Source organism: Arvicanthis niloticus, chromosome 2 (genome assembly GCF_011762505.2).
Source record: "Arvicanthis niloticus isolate mArvNil1 chromosome 2, mArvNil1.pat.X, whole genome shotgun sequence".
NCBI lineage: Eukaryota > Metazoa > Chordata > Mammalia > Rodentia > Muridae > Arvicanthis > Arvicanthis niloticus.
This window is the reverse complement of record NC_047659.1, coordinates 147338703-147361999: the sequence shown is the minus strand read 5'-3', so window position 1 is coordinate 147361999 and position 23297 is coordinate 147338703. Positions and strand designations below refer to the sequence as shown.

The 23297-nt window shown below is 50.3% G+C and overlaps 2 protein-coding genes across 8 annotated transcripts; both read left to right on the top strand.

The window, feature by feature from the left end:
• The first annotated feature begins 1993 nt into the window (after nucleotides 1-1993).
• Nucleotides 1994-9569, top strand: Srms (src-related kinase lacking C-terminal regulatory tyrosine and N-terminal myristylation sites). Its single transcript, XM_034496181.2, has 8 exons — nucleotides 1994-2790; nucleotides 5399-5520; nucleotides 5966-6132; nucleotides 6806-6947; nucleotides 7034-7192; nucleotides 7755-7936; nucleotides 8018-8174; nucleotides 8426-9569. Exons 1-8 carry the CDS (start codon nucleotides 2390-2392, stop codon nucleotides 8617-8619), a joined length of 1524 nt encoding a protein of 507 aa, XP_034352072.1. The 5' UTR covers nucleotides 1994-2389; the 3' UTR covers nucleotides 8620-9569.
• A 1277-nt stretch (nucleotides 9570-10846) lies between these two features.
• Ptk6 (protein tyrosine kinase 6) lies at nucleotides 10847-22945 on the top strand. 7 transcript variants are annotated; one of them, XR_013109102.1, is made up of 9 exons: nucleotides 10869-12461; nucleotides 14384-14505; nucleotides 14835-14998; nucleotides 15350-15503; nucleotides 16012-16173; nucleotides 18026-18207; nucleotides 18707-18860; nucleotides 19219-19473; nucleotides 19603-22945. XR_013109102.1 is itself a non-coding variant. In XM_076930405.1 (8 exons), exons 1-8 carry the CDS (start codon nucleotides 12232-12234, stop codon nucleotides 19243-19245), a joined length of 1290 nt encoding a protein of 429 aa, XP_076786520.1. In that variant the 5' UTR covers nucleotides 10847-12231; the 3' UTR covers nucleotides 19246-19397. The 7 variants fall into 7 exon arrangements, 6 of the variants coding, with proteins under 6 accessions (XP_076786520.1, XP_076786521.1, XP_034352578.1 ...); XM_076930405.1 differs by lacking the exon at nucleotides 19603-22945 and having other exon boundaries at nucleotides 10847-12461; nucleotides 18612-18860; nucleotides 19219-19397; XM_034496687.2 differs by having other exon boundaries at nucleotides 10870-12461; nucleotides 19219-22945.
• Nucleotides 22946-23297: the final 352 nt, after the last annotated feature.

The window sequence follows — 23297 nt, the reverse complement described above, 5'->3', positions numbered from 1 at the left end:
ACCAACTAGGGGTTCATATCAAATATGTGGGCTTATGGGGGCATTCTCACCTAAGCGACACCACTCCCTAGCCACTGTAGGCTTGTGGACATATCACAATGCAAAATGTATTTAGTCCAGCGTCAAAAATTCTCATAGTCTTAACAGTCTCACCACAGTTTAAAAGTCAGTCCCGGGGCTGGAGAGATGGCTCAGTGGTTAAGAGCACTGACTGCTCTTCCAGAGGTCCTGTGTTCAATACCCAGCAACCATATGGTGGCTCACAACTATGTAATGGTATCCAATGTTGTACTGGCTGGTTTTGTGTCAACTTGACATGAGCTGGAGTTATCATAGAGAAAATGCCTCCATGAGATCCAGCTGTAAGGCATTTTCTCAATTAGTGATTGAAATGGGAGGGCCCATTGTGGGTGATGCCATCCCTGGGCTGGTAGTCCTGGGTTCTATAAGAAAGCAAGTTGAGCAAGCCAGGGGAAGCAAATCAGTAAGTAGCATCCCTCCATGGCCTCTGCATCAGTTCCTGCTTTCTGACCTGCTTGAGTTCCAGTCCTGACTTTTTGGTGATGCACAGCAACATGGAAGTGTAAACTGAATAAACCCTTTCCTCCCCAATCATGACTTGCTTCTTGGTCACAATATTTGTGCAGGAATAGAAACCCCAACTAAGACAGATGCCCTCTTCTGGTGTGTCTGAAGACAGGTACAGTGTACTCATACATAAAATAAATAAATCTTTATAAAAAAAAAAAAAGTCAGTCTCAAGAGACTTAAGGCAGTCTCTTCATTGTAACCCCCTGTAAAATCAAAACCGAAATAGAAATTACACACTTGCAACATACAGTGTCACAGGATGTACATTTCTGTCTGTTATGGTCCCTGAAAAGTGAGTGAAATTCTTTTTTTGAGAGTTGGATCCCACAGATTTTCTTCCTGCTATGATCTTGGGCAGGGATTGGACTCTTTCCTCCTCTTACGGAGGAGGAAGCCAACTCTGGTGTACTTAGGTTTACTTTGAGACGTCTTTGATGGCGGGTCTCAGTCTCCTGTCTGTCAGCCTTTCCTCTAGCTGTCATTGGCCAGGGCAGAGTCCTCTGCTCTTGGCCATCAGCCTCTCTTTGGGCTCCAGATGTACATAGAATGTGCCGGACCCCGCAGATGCGGACCTGATGCTTTAGGAGTGAGGGATCTGCACTCAGGGCCCCGGATCTGACCTCACCACGGTCGATGCTGGGGGAATCTTCCAGCAGCTTTGTAGCTTGAAGATAGGAAGCTTAATTTCTTTTTAAAAAAATTTTAATTAATTAATTAACATCCCAAATGCTGTTCCCGCTCTGGTCCTTCTCTCACAGAGTCCCTACCCACATCCCCCTTCTCCTTCTCTGAGAAGGTGGGAAACACCCCCCTAACCCCCAACCTGGGTATCCATCAACCCCAGCTTATGAATCTCTGTCAGATTAGGTGCATCCTCTCCCACTGAGGCCAGACAGGGCAGCCATGAAGACTGAGCTGCCTGTCTGTTATATATGTGCCAGGAGTCCTTGTTCTAGCCCATGTATGCTTTGGTTGGTGATTCAGATTCTGAGAGCTCCCTGGGGTTCAGGTTTGTTGACTCTGTTGGTCTTCCTGTGGGGTTCCCATCTTCCTTCCCCCCTGTCTAATGTTTGGCTGTGGGTATCTGAGGTGTTTGAGGTGGGTGGGAAGTGGTGTTGTGTTATGTTAAGGAGCCAACGTCTAAAAAGCCACTCAGTGTTTCACAGAAATATCGCCTCTGGCGATGAACTAGTCTCTTTCTCGACCCTTCTCCCAGGGCGGCTACTGGCTACTGGCTGCACACGCCCAGCTAGCAGGGCAAAGCAGGTCCCTGCAACCTGTGTCTATCGGTGGGGATGAAAAGGGCAGCTTGTTCCAGAAGGCCCTCCCCCTACACCGCCCTTCCCGCAGGCCCCGCCCAACTCTTTCTCACCCTTGTAGCCTACTGTGACTCGATTCTCAAGCCCAGCGGCTTTTTAACCCCAGCAGAGATCCAGCTCACCAGACCGCACTGCTGTAGAATATGTAGACTAGGAGGAGCAGCCTGTGTGGTCCTGGGACGGAGGTCACCGTCCGCCCCACGCATTGATACACCATCCGGGAAACTGACACGTGCTGTGTGTCTGATTAAGGAGCACTCTGTAGTACCCTCCAGGGTTAGGGTTAGGGTCGGTGTCACCTGTCGCTTCCCATCCCGTGCCAAGCAGGGACGTGGGCAGGAAGCCCGGAATAAGCCTGGCTGTCCCACCAGCCTTTCCGGTTTCTCTCTTGCACCCTGAGATCCTGGTGCATGGCTGTAGTGCTCAGCCTCCTCAGCGGCAGCACGGAGAGCCCAGAGTACTGACCCGAAGTCGGCTCCATGCGCCTTCGTCCGCAACCAGGCCCCCTAGGCATGGAGCCCTTCCTCCGGAAGCGGCTCACTTTCTTGTCCTTTTTCTGGGATAAGATATGGCCAGCGGGTGAGTCGGAGGAAGACATCCCCAGGATCCAGGGACACGACGACAACCCAGAGCCGGAGCAACCCGCTGCCGTTGAACCTTGTAGCTTCCCAGCCCCGCGCGCTCGACTCTTCCGCGCGCTCTACGACTTCACTGCTAGATGTGCAGAAGAACTGAGCGTCAGCCGCGGGGACAGACTCTACGCCCTCAAGGAGGAGGGGGACTACATCTTTGCCCAAAGGCTCTCTGGGCCGCCCAGCACCGGACTAGTTCCAGTAACCTACCTTGCCAAGGCTACCCCGGAGACTCCCTCAGACCAACCGTAAGTATGTGGGCTTGGGAGGTAGGGCTGCTAAAAGGCTGCCAAGCCCAGTGAGTAAGTAGGGGTTTTGAGAGTAGGAAATACCTGCTTACAGTCAGTGAGGGCTTATTGAGTGTCTGTTGGCACCGGGCTGAGCAGACAGGTGTGCCAGGGCAGTGCAATAGGAAGAGCTGCACTGCTGAGGGAGGACCCAGGAGTGAGCAAGTCCAGGGAACCAGGTGCTGTTTCAGCTACTCCTCATAGTCACTGCAGGACCCTGCCTCCATACGGAGGTTGTTACAGTATACACTGAGTGGTTTCCACTTCCAGACCAGGAGCTGAGATCTGAGATGTCCTTGCCAGGTGATACAGCCTTGCATTGTTTGGAAAGCTGTGGGGGGTGGCGGTGGGGGCGCACACCTCCAAGTGGCTCTGGGTCCCCATTACTTTTAGATGCTGCAAACCAAGCCAGAGCCAAGTATTCACATGCCCCTTTATCTATAGTCACCCAAACACCTCAAATGGGTCTATGTGTAAGGCAGATATAGTCCTGACTTGTTTTGCTGAGTGGGTATGGGTAAGAGCTTACTCTTTGCCCCCAAGGCTGGGCAGTCACTGTCAAGTGAGAGGCATACCAGGAGGGCAGCAGGGTTCGGGGTGGGCAGAAATAAGCTGAAAGCTGAAGCCTTCTCTACAAAACTGTCCTTGATCTTACATCCAACTGGTCCTGGCCTGAGTCCTCAGGTCCTACCTAGCATTATTCAAATTCATTTCTAGCCTCCTGAGGACCCCTTAGCGGTTACAACCTCCCAGGAAGTTTTGTGTGGCCAGGAATTAGAACCACAGGAAAGGGATCCAGACACAAGCCCCATGCTTGTTTGCTGGCCCCCAGCACCGAGTAGACTAGGCCGAGTAGCTGTTTTGATGGAGGGGTCTCTCAGTCACCTAGGTATGGAAGACAGAACTTATGAACAGTCCTGGTCAAGGAACAGGCAGCATGGAAGACAGGGCTGGGCTCCTGGAAGTAGGTTTGCTAGTGAAGAGCTAATGACTGCCTGACCTGGAGATCAAAGAGCTGACCACACTTACCGTATCATTAGTCCCAGGCACCTGGCCCCATCATCTAGGGAGAGACCCCTGAGGCACATCCTCCACAGTCCAGGCTGTCACAGAAGCCCAGCTGTAGCCATAGTGGCGCGTACCCTGTCACAGCTTCAAGGGAAGGCTGGGGCTATGTTGGAGAAACTCTCACTTCTGGTCCCCCACACCCCAACAATCTTGCTGTGCCGAGAAGGGACCTCACCCCTAGTGACTCTTCACCTGTGGCCTCCCTAAGCCTGCTACCTAGCCCAGGCACCATCTGTATCCTAGACAGTCCCTCACATCCGTTCAGCCTGCCAATGCTAGCTCCCGTTTCTCAGGCCTTGGCCTCCATCCCCTTACTTGCTCATATCTTTCTGTCTCAGCCGTGTTCATCCTTCCAGCCCTAGCCCAGGGCCACACTCTGGCCATGCTGGTTCCTCCGCTGTGCATCTCTGAGAGTGGGGCTGGCCTGTCTGGTTTTTTTGTGGGTTAACCTGAATCACACTGAATATCTCCCACTCCCTCGCCTCCATCTGAAGGGACTGAGGGACTGAGGTCACAGGTCTTTTTGTGCATTGCTGTGGTCCCCAACCCACTGGTTCCTGAAACCTCTCAGAAGTGGAAAAGCTTTAGTGGGGAGTTGAGACAGCTTTGGAACCTTGTCTGGGCCTTGGAGAACAGAGATGCATACAGTAGGGTGGGTCAGGGACTGACTTTATCTTTCTGAGGTTGCTTCTGCTTTCTGAGAATGAATGGCATGGTCAGGCATGGTGGTATATGCTTTTAATCCCAGCACTTGGAGGCTGAAGCAGGTGGATCTCTGAGTTTGAGGCCAGCCTTGTCTACATAGTAGCCAGCCAAGACTACATACTGAGATCCTGTCTCAAAAAAAGAAAGAAAGAAAGAAAGAAAGAAAGAAAGAAAAGAAAACAACAAAAGAAAGAAAGAAAGAAAGAAAGAAAGAAAGAAAGAAAGACAAAAGAAAGAAATGGATGGAGCCATACCTGAAGTACCTGATGTGACTTAGTACTCAGGGGCTGGCCCACCTAGGCATGGACCTTCAGAGGACACAAGGTACTTAGAACACCCCCTCCCCAACTTCTACTATCTGCCTCTGCTAACATCCTACCCACCCTAGCTTAGTCTTCCTCTTCTGGGACTCCCAGCTCCCAAGTAGCCAACCTTTAGATGAGCCATGCCTAGCCAGGTGACACCTAGGGTCCCTGGCCATGCTAGAGTTCTATGGGTATTTCTGGGGCAGCTTGTTGAACCCCCTACAGTGATTCAACAGTTTCAAGTTTGGTGTTTTGGTCTTTGATGAGGCCTGGTAGTTATATTAGAGTAATAGAACCAGTGGTCCAGGTCAGTAGACAGTCATACATGTGTGAAGGAGATTCCAGTCACCTGATGGTGGTGGCCTGGGACCCCAGCTTCAGCCACTGGGCACATTTCCTCCCTAAGAGACAGCAGGGCAGTTGAGGCCTCACACCTTGTCAGGGTCACATGACTGAGCCTGAAGTAAGACTGTTGTGTCCTGGATTTGCAGCTGGTACTTCAGTGGGATCAGCAGGACTCAGGCCCAGCAGTTGCTCTTGTCTCCTGCCAATGCACCAGGGGCCTTCCTCATCCGGCCCAGTGAAAGCAGCATCGGGGGATATTCTCTGTCAGGTACTTGAACAATCCCTCAAGACTTCATTTCCTGGGTAGAGGGCATCTTGCTCAGCTCTACCAGACCAGATTTCCTTGACCTTGGGACAGTTGATTCCCACAATGGCAGCCCTTCATATAGACATGCTCTGTTATCAAGCATCCTTCCTCCCTCCCCCTACCCCTCCCTCCCTCCTCCCTTCCATCCTTCCTTTCTTCCTCCACTCCCTCCATTTGCTACCTAGTAGAGTTAGCATTCCATTTGACACAAATCAATTTAACACTCTTTGTCCCCAGGGTCCCCTGACTGTCCTGGGGCCTGTAGCTTGATCATGCCCCCTCTTGCACAGACTATTGCTCAACTCAGCGACCCCATGGCCAATCTGAGCAAAGCCACTTGGGATGCTGGGGTGTGGGTGTCTGAGGCAGGTGTAATCAAGGCACTGGTTTCCATCTCTGTCTCCAGTCAGGGCCCAGGCCAAAGTCTGCCACTACCGTATCTGCATGGCACCCAGTGGCAGCCTCTACCTGCAGGAGGGCCGACTCTTCCCCAGCCTGGATGCATTGCTGGCTTACTACAAGACCAACTGGAAGCTGATCCAGAACCCTCTGTTGCAGCCCTGCATACCTCAGGTGGACCTTAGACTTTCCCCGTATTTGGGGACCACTGGGAACCCTGTCTCAGAGTCTCTTGGCAAGCCTCTGGCCTAGACTTGACCGGGAATAGCCGGTGTCCAGTGGTTTCTTTATTCTGATGGAGTTGACCTCCATTCACCAGTTTTATCTACTGTAAGACTGTAGGAAAGTTGGGGGTCTCCAAGGGGTATAGTGTGCACCGAATTCTGCAGGGCATCAGGAGGTTTCAAGGCCAGTGTGGAGAAGGCACCCACAGCTGCTACAAGCCCTGAGGGCAGAAGCTGAGAGAAGAGATACTGTTTCCCTCAGTATCTGGTATTACTGGGTCCAGGGCAGCAATCTGGTTTCTCTGGTTCTGTAATGACAGCCTAGCCAGGGTTGTAATGAGTGTTTGTGAACGGATGTCCGGTTCTGGTGAAGGGGCCGCTTGAGTTCCCAAAGCAATTAGCTTCCTAGCTCTGAGCTTGGCCTCCTGGAGGTCCATACTGGTATTCCCCTTTGTTCTAGCCTGGGCCTGAAATAGGGGTGTACTGGGGAGGGGGAGGCAGAGGCCTGATGCTGGGGCTTTCCCTGAGACTCACAGGGAGGCTAGGTGCAGATGGTAGCTCCATCTTCCTGCCCACTCTGCTAGGGGAGTCTAAATCAGCACCCTGAGTGTCCCTTCCCACAGATGCCCTTGGCTCAGGACGAGTGGGAACGGCCACGTTCAGAATTTGTTCTTCGGAGAAAGCTGGGTGAAGGCTTCTTCGGGGAGGTGTGGGAAGGCCTGTGGCTGGGCTGTATGCCCGTGGCAGTGAAGGTTATCAAATCAGGTGAGGCCCTGTAGCATTGCCCTTTGACCTTGGAGCCTGGCGCAGTGGTGGCCATACACAGTCCTGGAGCAACATTCTTTTCACAGCTGACATGAAGCTGGCAGACCTTACCAAGGAGATTGAGGCACTGAAGAGCTTGAGGCATGAGCGGCTGATCCGGCTGCACGCTATATGCTCCCTGGGTGAACCCGTGTACATCGTTACTGAACTCATGGGCAAAGGCAACTTGCAGGTCTACCTGGGCAGTGAGTAACCTCTACTTGGGCAGTGAATTCTCCCCTACCCCAACCCTGTAGCAGCTGCAGCTGCCAACCCTTATGATAGCATTCATGCCCTGGGTCCACAAAGAAGAATCCGTAGGCCTTCGTAAGAGACACATGTGACCCAGGTTGCAGACACCTGGTCCTAATGAGGCCAAGGGTCTGGTCCAGACCTAGATTTGGCTAAAGGCTGTGTAGTCAAATCCTGGTAGTTCTGAGGCTAGGGATGCTGGACAGGCAGTAGTTTGTGTCACTGACCTCTGATGTGTTGCCTTGGACCCAGTCCAGGTTGGGTAGTATCTCCCTTGTGGGTATAGGCAGGAACCAAGAAGCAGGTTGTGCTTGAGGCCTTGTGGTAACTTCCCTTTCCATGTTATTCATTGTCTACTGGGCCTTAGTAGGTGCTGCCCTCCCTCTCTCAAAGATGGGGAGAACCAAGGCACAGAGGAAGCATGTGTATGCATGTGCACTTGCCTTACCAACCATTATCCTGTGCCCTTATGAGGACTGCCGCCCAGCCCTGACCCCCGAGCCCCTCTCTCGGCAGGCCCTGAGGGAAAGACCCTGAGCCTGCCTCATCTACTGGGATTTGCCTGCCAGGTAGCTGAGGGCATGAGCTACCTGGAGGAGCGGCGCGTTGTCCACCGGGACTTGGCTGCCAGGAATGTGCTGGTGGGTGATGACCTCACCTGCAAGGTAGCTGATTTTGGCCTGGCCAGGTTGCTCAAGGTCAGTAGGGCTCTGGGCTCCTAACCCCCACAGAGGGGAAAACACGACTCTGAATTCCCAACCACTACACCCCATCCCCAGGACGATGTCTACTCCCCAAGCAGTGGCTCCAAGATCCCCGTCAAGTGGACGGCGCCCGAGGCTGCTAATTACCGTGTCTTTTCCCAAAAGTCAGATGTCTGGTCCTTTGGCATCCTGCTATATGAGGTCTTCACGTATGGCCAGTGTCCCTATGAAGGTAAGACATCTGAGAAGAGATCATGACTCATCAGGGAAAGTTTAGTCCGAGGGAGGTAACCTGGGATCCAGTCTGAGGGAGGAGATGTACCGTGCCCTGGGAGTCACTGATCCTCAGAGGTACCAGCATAGGGGCTGGAGTACCAGCATAGACTGGTCATGCAGAGGCTGGGGGTGAGGTAGTCTCTTTGGTGGCACCTAGCCAGAATCAAGGCAGTTGCTGTCTGGTCCTCTTGCTTGGCCCCTTATCAGGAATGACCAACCATGAGACACTACAGCAAATTAGTCGAGGATACCGGCTGCCACGCCCAGCTGTCTGCCCAGCAGAGGTTTACGTGCTCATGATAGAGTGTTGGAAGGCCAGCCCCGAGGAGCGTCCCACCTTTGCCACACTGAGGGAGAAGCTGAATGCCATAAACAGACGCCTCCATCTGGGCTTCACGTGACCAGGTCTCCAGACCCTCAGGTAGCAGATAGGGCTGCCGCTTCCTGAAGGGTGTCTTTCAAGGAAACATTTGTCAGCAATGCCAACGGGAGATGCTGCACAGCTGGGAATCACAGCAGCCTCAGGGCTCCAACACTGGGGCTCCTTCACCGGCATAGGCTGCTACTTACATGTGGACACCAGATGGGGGAGTGCAGACTGGGCCTGGTCATCAACACTCACTCAGATAGGAAGGCTGATGTCCTTCTCCTGGCACAGTCTCCAAAATGTTGATAAAATAGAAGAGGAGACACAAGGATGTGCCGGACCGATGAGTACCAGCAGAACCAGCAGTTTCCTCCATGTCCTGACCTTGGCTCCCTCCTGGAATTAAGGATGAAAAAGCCCACTTTCCCCAGGTCTCAATGTGGATTGGGTTAAATAGCCAACACTAGGACTGGCTGTGTGCCCGTCCATGCTATGTACTCTTAGGGGACAGCATCACCTGCTCCTACCCAGTGCCCCACAGGTACAAGTAAACCTTAGGAACACAAAACCAGCTTCAATAAACATGTTCCGGTGGTGGTGGTTTCACATTCCGGTTCCCGGAATGGAATGCCGGAGGCTTTCGAACATGGGAGGGAGAGTTAACCATCACCCCAGAGCCGGGGCTGCATTACAGTGTGGACCCCGTGACATTAACGGTGGAGGATTGCTAAGACTAAGTGAGCAGCCCTTTCCGTCTCCCTGGCCCGGGATTGAAGCCAGAAGGCTCTTCAGCTTCAGGAAGGGCAGACTGGCTGTTTGGCGGTCAGCACACACAAGGCCATTTCTCGATGCAGAGCAATGGTGTTTTGAGGGTGTCTCTTTGGATGATGGGAAGTGGTTAGGAGGCGGAATTCTCTGGTTGGCGGAATTAGACAGATATAGGTAGGATGTTGACAACCAAATAAACTACTCTCTGGGACAAAGCCCCCGTGGGCCAGTTTTTGAGGGTAACACCTTGAGAAGTTAGGCCCTGGATCATTCAACACTTCAGGGCACTTAGGGACAACATACTTATGGGGCAGGGGGTGGGGGCTTTGCTCAGGGACCCAAGTCCATTTCACTCTTCTACCAGTTGTACTCAGAAGGCTGTGGGGTAGAGAGACTGGCAATCCCTAGAGGGGATGGAATTTGGGGCGAGCTCTGCCCTCACCGAGGTCAGTTTGCTCATGATGAGTGGTCACACTTGTACATCGGCTAAGAGGGAGGTGGGAACTGAAGCTCATGTGTAAAGTGACCCCGTAGCTAGAGCACAGATTTTGGGGATTAGCCAGTCCTAGACTTTCTCACGAGGAGGCAGGTTTGGAACAGGATGGTCCTTGGAGCTATGGAGGCCAGGCTGACAGAGTGCATTGACGTTGGTCTTCATAGGTAGAAGAGGCAGTGGGGTCGGCCTGAGGCATGGCCCTTGCCTCTGCCTTAGCCTGAAGATCTGATTCAGGGAGGCTGAGGGGGAAGAATCTGCAACTGGCCGTTAGCTGCTTGCAGGGGTCCCTGCTTTGCCAGCACACAGAACAGAAGTACGGTCCCAACGACTTTCGTGGTATAAGACAATAGTATTCCGATGTTAAGGGGCTACCATGGGTCACGAGGGCTCTAGGGCTAGGGTATCACAGCCTGGAGAGAAGGATGGTGCTGGGATTGTAGTCAAGCCATGGAAGCTGGTTTAACCGGATCCTGGCACATTCCTGGGTATCTAGTCAGCCAAAGATGAGCAGGTTTGGCCCTCCTGGGAGGGGCCAGGGACTTTTGGGCTACCTGATGTATCACCGATACAGCTGCTCACAGTCTCATTTCGGGATATGTGGCTGTCCAGGACACAGCTTGGGCTCAGAGCCTCAAGACTTGAGGATCCTAGAGCAAATCGGGAAAGCACCTGTGGCATTCTTGAGGCTGGCCTCTGCCATCAGCAATTCTTATCCCTTTTCTCTTCCTATATCGATCAACCCTTCCTGGCAAGTGAGCTAGGCTGGGTAGGTGTGAAGCTATAAATGAAGTAATGAATAGTGCTGTTCTTAATCCCAGTAGGAAGCAGGTGAGTAGTGCTTTGTCTCTTCCATGAAAGAAAACCAGAGGCCTGGCACAGTTCTCAGTGGAAGGACATTTGTTTAGCACGTGGGCCAGGATTTGGTCCTCAGCATGAAGTGGCACCACCACCACCACCACCACCACCACCACCACCACCACCACCACCACCACCATGGCACCCACTGGAAAAAGAAAAAAGAAAGAAAAAATGCAGACAAATAGGTAGTTTAATACGGTGTTATTTCCCAGGTCACTCACCCTTACAGACTTTTCAGTTTCCTCTTCCACCCCTCTTCGTGTAGGTCCTCCAGGGTGTGTAGGAGCATCCTGTCATTGACACAACAGGATCGGCCAGACTGAGAAGGGTGGTCAAGGCCACTCTGGAGTCAGGGAATCTTTGGAGTTCTCAAGGTTCAATGAGAGGAGGAGGGACATACTGAAGCAGTCATTGGGCTACTGGGAATTGGGGTAGCATGAGAGGTGAACTTTTAGTTCTGGGGGCCACAGAGAGGAGGGAAACCTGGGGAAGAGGGTGGTGGGGCTGCAGAGGGCCTGATGGTGAGGGCCCTTCCTAGTCATTACTCACCTCTTGTGGCTGCTCCTTTTGTGTCCTTAGAAGACAGGACAGTGCTTGCTTCTTGATCTGAGGTCTATGGACTACCCGTCTCGAAGATATCAGGAAGCACTCTAGCCCAGCCCGCAGCCTACAACCCACACGGGTGTTCATGCCTTTATATCCCTTGGCTTTCCTTGGCTCTCCAGCTGTCATGTTGTGGTCTAGCAGGCTGTCCTGGGTGGCTTCTCCAGGATAGATGGTGTATCTGAGGGTCCTTAGCTCAAGGAACACAAGTTGTGGCAGAAGCTCAGGCTGGGGTATGTCCTTTAGGGTCACGGGTCTCACGCACCCTCAACCCCCACCCCCAACCCCTTTGTCTCCAACTCAGGCCCTGCCTGATTTCCTTGCTCAGGGAGGTGACTGCCATGACTGTCAACTCTTTCACAACTCTCAGTATTTGTTAGCGTGTGTTCAGGAAGGAGGCTTTCTCCTTTGGCAGGAAGGACCAGCCTGTGTAAGGGAGTTTGGTTTTGTTGTTTTAATGTAGAAAAGGCATTGCTTTGCTCTCTACTCTTCTAGCAACCTGCCCACCATCCTTGAAATCTCCTTCCCCTGCTCCCCTCCCTACCCTTTAGCTCCAAGACTCACACCTCAAGGGGATAAGGCTTCAGCTGATACCGGTGTGCTCACCGTCTAATGGGGTATCCTGTGTAACTGTGGCTAGGTCTTGTCTGGGGGTTGTTTAGCTGGCAGGCTTTCACTGAGTGTGAGCACACAGCATGGTTTTATCCTGTGGACAAAAGGATGTACAGGGGCTAGAAGGGCCTTCGAGGTGGAGCTAGGATAATCCATCTCCTATCAATGCTGGTCGTGGCCGCTCTTCTGCCTCTCCTACCCATCATGAGGAAGTAGGCGTGACTGACTTTCTGGGAAAAGTCCCTCCTACCCGTCCCAGCACTAAGTGTCCACAAGTAGGCCACAGCTGGCTCTGCCACTAAGCCCGCCATGGTGTCTTGGGACAAGGTTCACCTGAGTCCTAAGTACGTGGGCCTCTGGGACTTCAAGGCACGAACAGATGAGGAGCTGAGCTTTCAGGCAGGAGACTTCCTCCATGTTACCAGGAAGGAGGAACAGTGGTGGTGGGCCACCCTGCTGGATGCGGAAGGCAAGGCCTTGGCTGAGGGCTACGTGCCCCACAACTACCTGGCTGAGAAGGAAACCATAGAGTCTGAACCGTGAGTGGCCCTGGGGAGTTGGCACAGCAAGAGGGGTGGGGGTGGGTGGTCACTGGCTTGGACTGGGGAGGCCAGAGGGTGTAAGATCCTAGCTTGACATTCAGTTGGTCATACTCTGATCTTTAACATCCTGGTACACAAGGCTGCTGATGGGGATATGCTCCTGAGTGACACTCGGGGACAGGGCCTCTACTTTGGACCCATACATGACCACTTCCCCGCATAAGTACTGCTCTGCTAGGACCCAGATGGGTCCAGAAGGGCCCAGTGTGGATTTTTAGGTGCTGGCTGTGAGGGACGAGATCGGTGTGGGAATTCAAGAGCTGTTGGGGGTGTGAAGTCTGCTCACTTTCCAAACAGACAAAACCAGATGTGCAACCTAGTTAACTAGGGAGAGAGAAGGCTGCGGAGGCACACCTATCTATATCACCTGGCAAGGGGTATATTGTACAAACACAGTGCACCCTAGTCCACTGTTCTCGGCCTCCCACACACCCGAGCCTTTGGAGGCTTTGAGGAACTACAGTAGTGACTGGTGTGGGCATGTTCACAGCCACCCAAGGACCCAAGCTATGTAGGTTGCTCTAGGCTAAGACTAGGAGGGGTGCAGCAGCAGGAGTTTCTTACTGTTTTGCTCCTGAGACCCCAACTCCTCATCTCACAGTGAGCACCTATTGTGGTCAGTGGACGATTGTGAGCACACAAACAAGAAATGAGTTTAAATGGTATCTAGGAGAGTTCCAGAGACAGGGTCTCGTGACGGAGTGAGGTAGGCACGGGTGGTATGCATAAATGAGCGAGGAGAGCCAGGTAAAGGCAGGTGTGTCACTAAATTCCAGGGCAGCCTGGTTGAGAGAGAGAGAGGAGGGGAGGGAGAGAGGGAAAGACAGAGAGAGACAGAGGAACAGAGAGACAGAGAGACAGAGGGATAGAGACAGAGATAGCCAACATAGCAAGGGCAAAGGCCCTGAGGTCCTGAGAATCTAGCACAGGTGAACATGTTAGAGGAGAAGCAAAGCAGAGGAGACAAAGTGGTCAGAGGGGAGAGCGGGACAGATTCTGTAGCTTTGCAGGACCCGAGGAGGTGGACTTCAAGGGCTTGAGCCGGAGATGACCTATAGAATTCCAAGGACTTCCACCTGTAGTTCAGTTCAGGCATGCATAAATGCTTTTGAATGGGAGAGTGTGTGCATGTGTGCCGTGTGTCTGTGCATGTACATAACAGTGTACTTATCCGTATGTATGCAAGCTTGGGTAAGTATACAAATGAATGAGTGCATGGATGGGTGCACACACAAGTGTGCATTATGAGGACATGTGTCAGTGCACTGTGAGTGTATACTTGTATATGGAAAATATGATCACACATGCATCTGTGTCTCAGTGCATGTCTGTGCACACAACTGCACATGTGCAAATTGCTATATGGTTATTATATGAACTTGTATAAGAAAATATGAGCCTAGAAATAGTACTGGGGAACTGCTATTGAGACTTTTCTCCTACTTCTGGGCCAAGGCTGGTATCTACTGCTTAGGACCTACAACGTGTTAAGAGACATTCACAACATAGAATTGCAGGCCTTTTGGGGGGGGGGGGCAGGGCTCTGATCCCCAAGTGGTCATCATCCAAAGCGAGATGGTAGCAGTGTTTGCCCGTCCCACTTCTGAGCCTCTAGGACCTTTCTTGGTATCCAGAAGCAGCCACTTAGGACTTTCAGGATCCATGATGAGCAGAGAGACCTCTGCAAGGTTAGGAGCAGCACAAGAGGCAGCTTAGTTGGAGTTGGGAGTGTGAGACAGGAGCCAGGAAGTATCTAGGACTCCAGATAAGCAGGGCAAAGGTTAGGTAGTTGAGAAACAGGGTGGATGTGGAGCTGGGGTAGGGATCAGCTAGGCTGAAACCGAGCCTCTCCCCTGCAGGTGGTTCTTTGGTTGCATCTCTCGCTCGGAGGCCATGCACAGGCTGCAGGCTGAGGACAACTCGAAGGGTACCTTCCTGATCAGAGTCAGCCAGAAGCCAGGAGCAGACTATGTCCTCTCTGGTACTGCTTCCCAGACTTCCTTTTGCCTATGCTAGCTCTGAGGCCTTTCCTCTGATCGTGGAGTCTTGGATATCTTCCTCTTCTGGCACTCCTCTTCAGGTTGGGTGGTTTTCCTTTGCTTTTTGGCAAGGCTTATGTGTCACGGAAGCCAAGATCCCACAGGGGTTTCTCTGTGGCCCAATAACCTAGGAGTGGTGAAAACAGAATAGCCATGGCTTATGACAAGAGTGCCAGGCAATGCCCAGGCTGGGAACAGGGGCAGGCAAAGTGGGGGGACATACACAACAGCATTCCCGCTTATGTCTCCTTCTGCCGGCCACCCACCCCAGTGCGGGATGCTCAGGCTGTGCGACATTACAGGATCTGGAGGAACGATGCGGGCCGGCTGCACCTGAATGAGATGGTATCCTTTTCCAGTCTGTCTGAGCTTGTGGACTACCACAAGACCCAGAGCCTGTCCCATGGTCTACAGCTGTCCATGCCCTGCTGTAAGGTAGGTCACTGGCTCCTCTGTGACATAATTGCCCAGGGTCAGACAGGTAGAATACAATATGGGGAGAAGGGGGTGGGGCTCAGGACATGGCATTCTCTTTGGTTAGCATTCATTACACTGGCTCACCAGAGCTCAGGTGTCCACCTGCTGAGTACCCACCCTTGACCTTGTTGGACAGTGAAGACAGTGACAGTTTTTGCAGAATAGGACACTACTATGCCAGATCTGGCTCTAAATTTAAAAATAAATAAGAGGCTCCTCATGAGGGGTTGGGGCAAGCCCTTCCTGGAGACAAGCCGGGCGACTCAACCCTTATTCCTACCACCGCTGTTGCCCTTTCTGTCTCTCCAGCAAAAAACTGAGCCCTTGCCCCACTGGGGTGACTGGGAGAGGCCGAGGGAAGAGTTCACACTCTGTAAGAAGCTAGGATCCGGCTACTTTGCAGAGGTCTTTGAAGGGCTCTGGAAAGGCCAGGTCCATGTGGCTGTGAAGGTGATCTCTAGAGGTGAGCAGGTCCAGGCCCGACTCAACTCGGTCACATGCTACTTCTCCATCAGTCCTGCCTGTAGGCACTTCAGTCACACCCCGCTGAGGGTATCCCAGCATACTTCCTCGGCACCTATAGCATCGTGGTGGGAGCAACTTCTTTCAGTTGTACCTGTTGTTATTGTTGTTGTTTAAACAAGTCACTGAAATTTGAGTTTCACCTAAAATCCCAACTTTACCCTCAGGTTTATACCTGAAACCTCAAGAATCAGGGCAGCCAGGGCTTTGAAAACATCTAGCTGGGAAATGTTGACTTTGGTAATTGTGACCGAGTGGGACATAGGAGGGCAGATGGACACATCAGGCTTGGGGCACTGACACCTTGGTGGTGGCTTCAGTGTTGTAGCTTGGAGGCCAGCCTTTGTCTTCCTAGGCTGACTGTATGTCCTGACTTGCTTCAGGAGGTCTGGGCCTCCTGCTTGGGGCACAGGTAGAGGGCTGTATTCACTGAGATTGATGTCTCTCAGACAATCTCCTGCACCAGCACACCTTCCAGGCTGAGATTCAGGCCATGAAGAAGCTGCGGCACAAGCACATCCTGTCGCTGTACGCGGTGGCAACTGCAGGGGACCCGGTCTACATCATCACGGAGCTTATGCCCAAAGGGAGCCTACTACAGCAATTGCGCAGTAAGTGGAAAGCTCCATCCTCCTTTCCCAGGGTGGAAGTGTTGGAGGCAGCAGGAGACACACACGAAGGAGCCAACAAATATGCAGACCCTACCTGTCCTTGCCTGACCTACAGAAAACAGCCAGGAGCTCCCAGATGGCTTGTTGCTTAGTTGTTTAAGAAGCTAACATTTTAAGGTGGTGGTTGGTGGGGGCGCCAGGGAGAGGGCTTAACAGTTAAAGGTACTTGTTTTTGCACAGGACCAGGGTTTAGTTCCCAGCACCCACATGGTGGCTCACAACCATCTATAACTCCAGTTCAAGGGAATCTGATACCCTCTTCTGGCCTCTGCAGGCACCAGGCATGCATGTGGTACACTGATATACATGCAGACAAAAATACTCAGACACATAAAATATTTTTTTAAAATTAAAGATGGAAGCCAAGCATAGTGCATATGTATTTAATCCTGCACTCAGAGGCACAGACAGGCTGCTCCCTGAATTTGAGGCCAGCCTGGTCTACAAAGCAAGCTCCAGTACAACCAGGGCTACACAAAGAAACCCTGTCTTGAGCCCTTCTCCCCTCCTTCCCTCCAAACAAAACAAAACAAAAAAACCAAAAAAGCTTCAAAAGGAAAGAGAGAGGACAATCAAGGAAAGACATATATACATATACATGTGCACATACCCTCAGAAACAAGTACACACATTACATCACACACCTCATACACACAAATCTTTTAAAAAAAAAAAAATGGCAGGGGAAATGGCTCAGTGGGTAATGTGCTTTCTAGGCAAGCATGAGTTTGAATCCCCAGAACTAATATAAAGGCAAGCACAGGAGCAGGCATCTGTCACCCCTAGGCTTCTATGGCGAGATGGGAGAATTCTTGTTTTATTTGGCTCAGTAGCAAACCACAAAACCCTCCTCAAACATGTCACCGGTGAAGACTAACACCCAATGTTGTCCTCTGACCTCCACACACGTACACATACACATTTGTACATATATAACAAAGGAAAAAAAGTAAGTGATTTATTAAGTGATCTACCAATTGCTGATCATAAGATTTGAAAAAGTCGGAAAAGGACTCTCCCTCCCTCACAATTTCTATCCCCACAGTTAACTGAGGCTTATGTAGCCTGCTAGTGACTTATCTCAGCCCGCCAGCTTCTCTCTCTTCTTAAGACCTGCTGCCCAGTCACACTTATACACACTTATACCCAAACATATGTAAAACACTGACACACACAAATGCATTCTCACATGGCACAGACACACCTGCACACATGTAGATACAAGTCATCTCACCCACCAGGGAATACTGTGTTTTCTTCAACACAAAGCCAGACCATCTCCACCAGTTGAGATGCTGTGTAAAGATGCCACCCAACTTCATATAAGAGGGAGAGGGGAGGGGATAGTGTAGGGCGAATGATCAGGCCTGGGGGAGGGGGTATATATGTATTAACATATTACCAGCATTTGGAAGAGTAAAGTTGTGTAGTCTACATGTTTCACACAATGGGTTTGATCCCATAAGCAGTTTCTGCAGGAAGACGTCTTCAGAGATGAAACTTGTGCCCCTTGTGGGTATAGCACTTGCGTTATCTGGAGTGTTCAGTGGCCACATACCAAGAATACCTTGTAGCAGTGCCTTTGCCCTTAGATCGCTTTATGCTTCCCAGAAACGGCGTCAGACAAAGAGTATGTGTGTGCTCTTTGTCTCTAGGGACATAACTGCAGAAGGTCTAGGCCTCCCCACTTTGCAGTTGAGCCAGACCAGCTGCTCTTGGCTGTACTCTTTGTAGCACAGCGAATGAGGACTGGTCTCTGGCCAGCTGACTCTGGCTTTTGATCACCCTACAGACTCTGATGAGAAAGCCCTGCCTATTTTGGAGCTGGTGGACTTTGCATCACAGGTCGCAGAGGGCATGTGCTACCTGGAATCTCAGAATTACATCCACCGTGACCTGGCTGCGAGGAACGTTCTTGTTACAGAGAACAATCTCTGCAAAGTGGGGGACTTTGGGCTGGCCAGGCTTGTCAAGGTAGGCCCCTCAGAGGTAGAAGCCAGAAGCAGGATATGGGGCTTTATCTCCCAAGCCTTGAGCTGAACCTAGCCATAAACAAGATGGGTTCTTGATAGGGTGGTGTTAACAGGCAAGCAAGATGACTCTGTCTATATAGCCACAGCCTTGTTCATGCCCCATTGGTCTAGCTCTGAGTACCTAGCCAGATATAGCCATGTACCTTGAGGTTTTCCTGTCTTCACGCATCAAAACTCTGCCCTCTTGTCTTCCCCTGACCCAGAATCCCAGTGAACTGACACTTTTGTACAGTGATACACAGGGCCTAGCCATGATTCTGGCAGGTGGCTGCTACCTAAGGTGGCAGGGGGGTGGTGTCAGTGGGTCAGACAGCAATAGGCAATGTGTTTGTCCCTGCCCACCAGGACTTTGGAGTCCATGCTTGTCAGTGCCACACAGGAAGGGTACCAGTGGCAGCTCCCTCTAGTGTCGGGTCCTATCATAAGACATCTTACCACAGGAGGACATCTACCTTTCCCATGAGCACAACGTCCCCTACAAATGGACAGCACCTGAAGCACTTTCCCGAGGGCATTACTCCATCAAATCTGACGTCTGGTCTTTCGGGGTTCTCCTTCATGAAATTTTCAGCAGGGGGCAGGTGCCCTATCCAGGTATTGCCCCAAGAATGTCTCCAGGGGTGGACAAGCAGTGAGGTGGAGTCAGGGCAGGTCTTGAATGGGTGACAGAGATGACAGGAGGTGCTTCCCAGGGGCTCAACCAGACCCCATCCCTAGTCCATTCCTTGAGCACCTGGGAACATGCTTCTGGGATCATCTCCTGGAGACACTGTCCACAGGGAAGGCAACATCCACGGACAGTGTGCTACAACATGTCCAGAGCATGATGGTGGTCATTCTAGCAGGGGTCAGTGTCCAGGGAGGAGCCAAAGGCAGCTGGGTGTGGCTTCCAGGGATCAGACGGTGGACATCATTCTCCTAGTTCTCATTTCTCTTCTCCCATGGACCACAGGCATGTCCAATCATGAAACCTTCCTGAAGGTGGATGCTGGCTACCGTATGCCCTGCCCTCTGGAGTGCCCACCCAACGTACACAAGCTGATGCTCTGCTGTTGGAGCAGAGACCCCAAGCAGCGACCTTGCTTCAAAGATCTGTGTGAGAAACTCTCAGGTATCACCAGGTATGAGAACCTGGTCTGAGCTCCTTGGACATGGCCAGGACCCACAGAAGAGGGCCTCACATGATTATCCTGGACTTCTATTGAAGGCATGTACCATCCTTCAGTTTACTGAGATGAAAAGATAGGAGACATACCAAGCATACCTCAGATACTGCCTGTTGTCAAGGAAAGAGTAAAGAGGCAGTCATGTTCCTTTCCCATTTATCCTCCTCCAGGAGGCAGTACAGAAAATCCAGGAAGTCACCCTCCAGCTTCTTCCTCCTTTCTCCTGTGAAGACTACCTGTGACAGAGAAGCCAAAAAGAGTCTAGACAACAGACCTTGGGGAGTTCTTGCCATCTCACTTTTGGAGCTTGACTGTCCACAAACACATACTCTACCCTTTAGCACCCTAATTCTGCAGGATTCTTATGCCACATAAAACTCAGAATAAGTTTGCATGGTTTTCTCTTTATAACCTTGGCTTTGCTGGAGAAGTCTTACCTAGGAAGCTCAAGACAGAGACAAAATGATATGAAATTTCTGCCCAGTGCCCAGTGGGGGATGCTTGAGATACCCAGTCACCTGGAGTTTGCAGAAGCAGAGGGAAGATGATGGAACCAGTAAGATCCAGGAATTTTGTTTGATTTTTCTAAGACAAGGTTTCTCTGTATACCTCTGGCTGTCCTGGAACTCATTCTGTAGGCCAGGCTGGCCTTGAATTCACAGAGATCAGCCTTCCTCTGCTTCCCAAGTGCTGGGATTAAAGGCAGAGACAGGATTCTTAACCACGTGGGCAGAGGCAGCTCTTCTGCATCTCTGCTGAGGCTCTGTACTTGTTTCTAAAGTCAAGTTCACTCTGGGCTTGTGAGTCTGGTGTTTAGTTTTAGAGCTCCTGGTTCTTTCCCTTCAGAGATGTTTTTGCCCTGGGCCCCTGAGGCAGAATACCTTCATGCTGGGTGGCCTCCTCTGCTTCCCATTTGGACCCGCGTTTTCCCAGATGGCTCTGGTCCAAGGCTGCTTTCCCCCATGTGTCTTCAGTACTCTTGAACTCATTCTTGACCCGTGAAGTTCAGACAGACTATCTGCTTTCCTTATGTATTTGGACATTAGAACCCCAGTTCTGAGGGGGAGTACCCCAAAAGCACCTTCCCGAGGCTACCTTACTGGAAGTGGGCGTGACGCTCTGATCACATGTCTACCAGTCACGTCCAGACTGACCTCTCACAACAGGTGAAGATGCTGCAACCTCCCTTATAGAAATGTCCTCTCTGTATCCTAGAGATGACACTAACTGTACTGCTTCCCGTAAAGCAGTTCTCAGGGATGTAATGTCACTAGATAAGGAGAGCACAGGAAAAATGTTTGGAAACGGGGCAAATGAAAACCCTTCAAACTAAGTCTTTTGCATAGACATTTGTCAAAAATTTTCCCTCTTTCAGTAACTGAACCTTTCATTTTCACCAAGAACAGAATTTGGTTTGGGCTTGGTGGTGCACATCTTTAATCCCAGCACTTGAGAGACAGAGGTAGGCAGATCTCTGTGAGTTCGAGGCCGGTCTGGTCTACGTAGAAAATTTCAGGTCCACCAGAGCTACACAGAGAGACCCTGTCTCATATAAAATAAAAATAAAAAAGAACACAATTTGTATAAAAATCCAAGTGGGCGTAAACTGATCCAGGACTAAACATTCTAAAACAAACAAACAAACAAACAAACAAACAAACATTATGGAGTCTGTTGTAGAGTCCTTTTCCACTTCCAGAGGGGACAACCCTGGGTTCACACCTTTAATCCCAGCACTTGGGGGGCAGATGCAGGTGTATCTGTGTGTTTAGAGGCAGCCTGGTCTAAATAGTTATAAGACTGCCAGGGCTACGTAAAGTGACCCTGTCTCAAAAACAAACAAACAACAAAATAAAAAACACACACACACAAAAATCTCTTTTAGTTTTGTTTGGACTAATCCAGGGATGAAAGCTTGTTAAATATCCCTAAAACCTCTCAGAAATATAGAAACAAAGTCAAATGTTCTTTAAGATCACATGGTCTAGAATAATCTTTAACGGTGTTGGTAAAATAAAAAACAGGATTGTTTCCAGACCTGTCAACATGAATACAGTATAGCCAGCCCAGTGGTTCTCAGCCTTCTTAACGCTGCGCCTCTTTAATACAGTTCACGTTGTGGGGACCCCAGCCATAAAATCATTTGTGTTGCTACTTCATAGCTATGATTTTGCTACTGTTATGAATTGTGGATAGTTTTGGAGATAGGATCCCCTTTAGTCAACCACTGAGATAGAATTTTTTCTTACCAGGGTTTAAACAAGTTTTATTCTGCTGAGTATTTAAAATGCTAAAAGGAGAAATGAAACCCAAGGGCAGAATGCAGAGGAAGGAGAGAAGGGGATGGTCTTTGCTTCTGTGGTATTGGTGACATTTGCTTGTCTTATTCACAAGAGTAATTTAGTTGCTGCTACCTTGTAACTGTTGGGTAAACATGAATGTAAGTGTGGTGAAAGTTAAATAACTTCTCAACAACTATTTTACCTTATAAAAGGCATCTTACAACCTTCAGTTTCTTCAAGTTTGATAAATGTAGCCAACAATTCAGCTTTGGGGCCATTCCTAAGGAGACAAACTTAGGCTGATCTGCTTACGGCCTCTTGTTTTTACACGGGATGGAGGTAGTTGTGCTTGGGTCTATAGTATGCAGATCTGTGCAATGAAGGACATGTTGCCACAGTGCCTGCGAACGTTTTCTTCAGTAGCATGCTGGCTGCCATAGGTGGTGGGTGCTAGGGACTCTAAGAGTTAAAAATGACAATATATGTAAGTAGATCCACTAGATGTGCAAAGCATACAGGGAAAACTGCACTTGTGGTAAGGATTTACATTAGCATGTATGCTAAAATATAGATAAAAACATTCCTGTTTTTTATTTTACCAACACTCTTAAAGATTATTACTGAGTGCTAACATAGAATTTGTTCCAAATTACAAAAAAAAAAAAAAAAAAGAGGGAGAGAAAGCTGATGGGTTGTTGTTTTGTGTTCTGAGACAAGGTTTCTCTGTGCAGACCTGGCCATCCTGGAACTAGCTCTATAGGCCAGGATGGCCTTGAACTCAGAGATCTACCTGCCTCTGCCTCCTAGTGCTGGGACTAAAGGTGTGCACCACCACATGCAGCTTGTTAATGGATACTTTTTCAGTGTGTCTTCCGAAGGCCCGGTGGAATGGAATCTTATCCCATGTAGTCAAAGCTAAGGACTGAATGGATTTAAGAGTTCTTTTAAATAGCTTAGGGGCTGGGGCTGTAGCTCAGCTGGTAGAGCACTTATCTAACACACGGGACATCTTGGGTTTCATCCCTAGCAGTGCATATTCCAGGTGTGGTGGTGCATACCTGACTCTCTAGCATATGGAAGGGAGACTCAAAGGTTCCAAGGCATCTTCACCACAAATGTTCAAGACTAACTTGTGCAACTGTGGGCCTTTTCCTCCTGACCACTCTGTTCCCAGAAATAATGACTCTGAGACGAATTATTTACTAATAAATGTTTAGGCCAATAACATTGACTCTGCTCCTCCACTAGCCCATATCTCAATAATCCAGTTTACTCTAGTCTAAGTTCTTCTACTGGTTAGTTTCCTCTCCGCCTGGGTGAATCTCTTGTCTCACTATTTCCCAGAATTCCTCTCTCTGCTGGAACTCCCACCTCCTATTTCCTGCCTCAGCATATTGACAAAAGGGTTTTTATTGACAGGTGAATGTTTTTACACAGTGCAGGGATTCTCTCTAAAAACTTGGGCTATACAAGCCCTTCTATTAAAATATCCCCCCCCAAAGGGAATAGTTTTAGTAATAACATAGTGATATAAAGTGAGTTTGGCAGTATGAAAGATGTCTGTTAACAAGTTTGTGGAATCT

Excerpts from the sequence above, each read along its gene's own strand:
- Srms (XM_034496181.2), top strand. The coding sequence starts at position 2,390 with ATGCGCCTTCGTCCGCAACCAGGCCCCCTAGGCATGGAGCCCTTCCTC. Across the intron at positions 2,791-5,398 it reads GAGACTCCCTCAGACCAACC|CTGGTACTTCAGTGGGATCA; the intron begins GTAAGTATGTGG and ends CTGGATTTGCAG. Across the intron at positions 8,175-8,425 it reads TGGCCAGTGTCCCTATGAAG|GAATGACCAACCATGAGACA; the intron begins GTAAGACATCTG and ends GCCCCTTATCAG.
- Ptk6 (XM_034496687.2), top strand. The coding sequence starts at position 12,232 with ATGGTGTCTTGGGACAAGGTTCACCTGAGTCCTAAGTACGTGGGCCTC. Across the intron at positions 14,506-14,834 it reads AGCAGACTATGTCCTCTCTG|TGCGGGATGCTCAGGCTGTG; the intron begins GTACTGCTTCCC and ends CACCCACCCCAG. Across the intron at positions 16,174-18,025 it reads CCTACTACAGCAATTGCGCA|ACTCTGATGAGAAAGCCCTG; the intron begins GTAAGTGGAAAG and ends ATCACCCTACAG.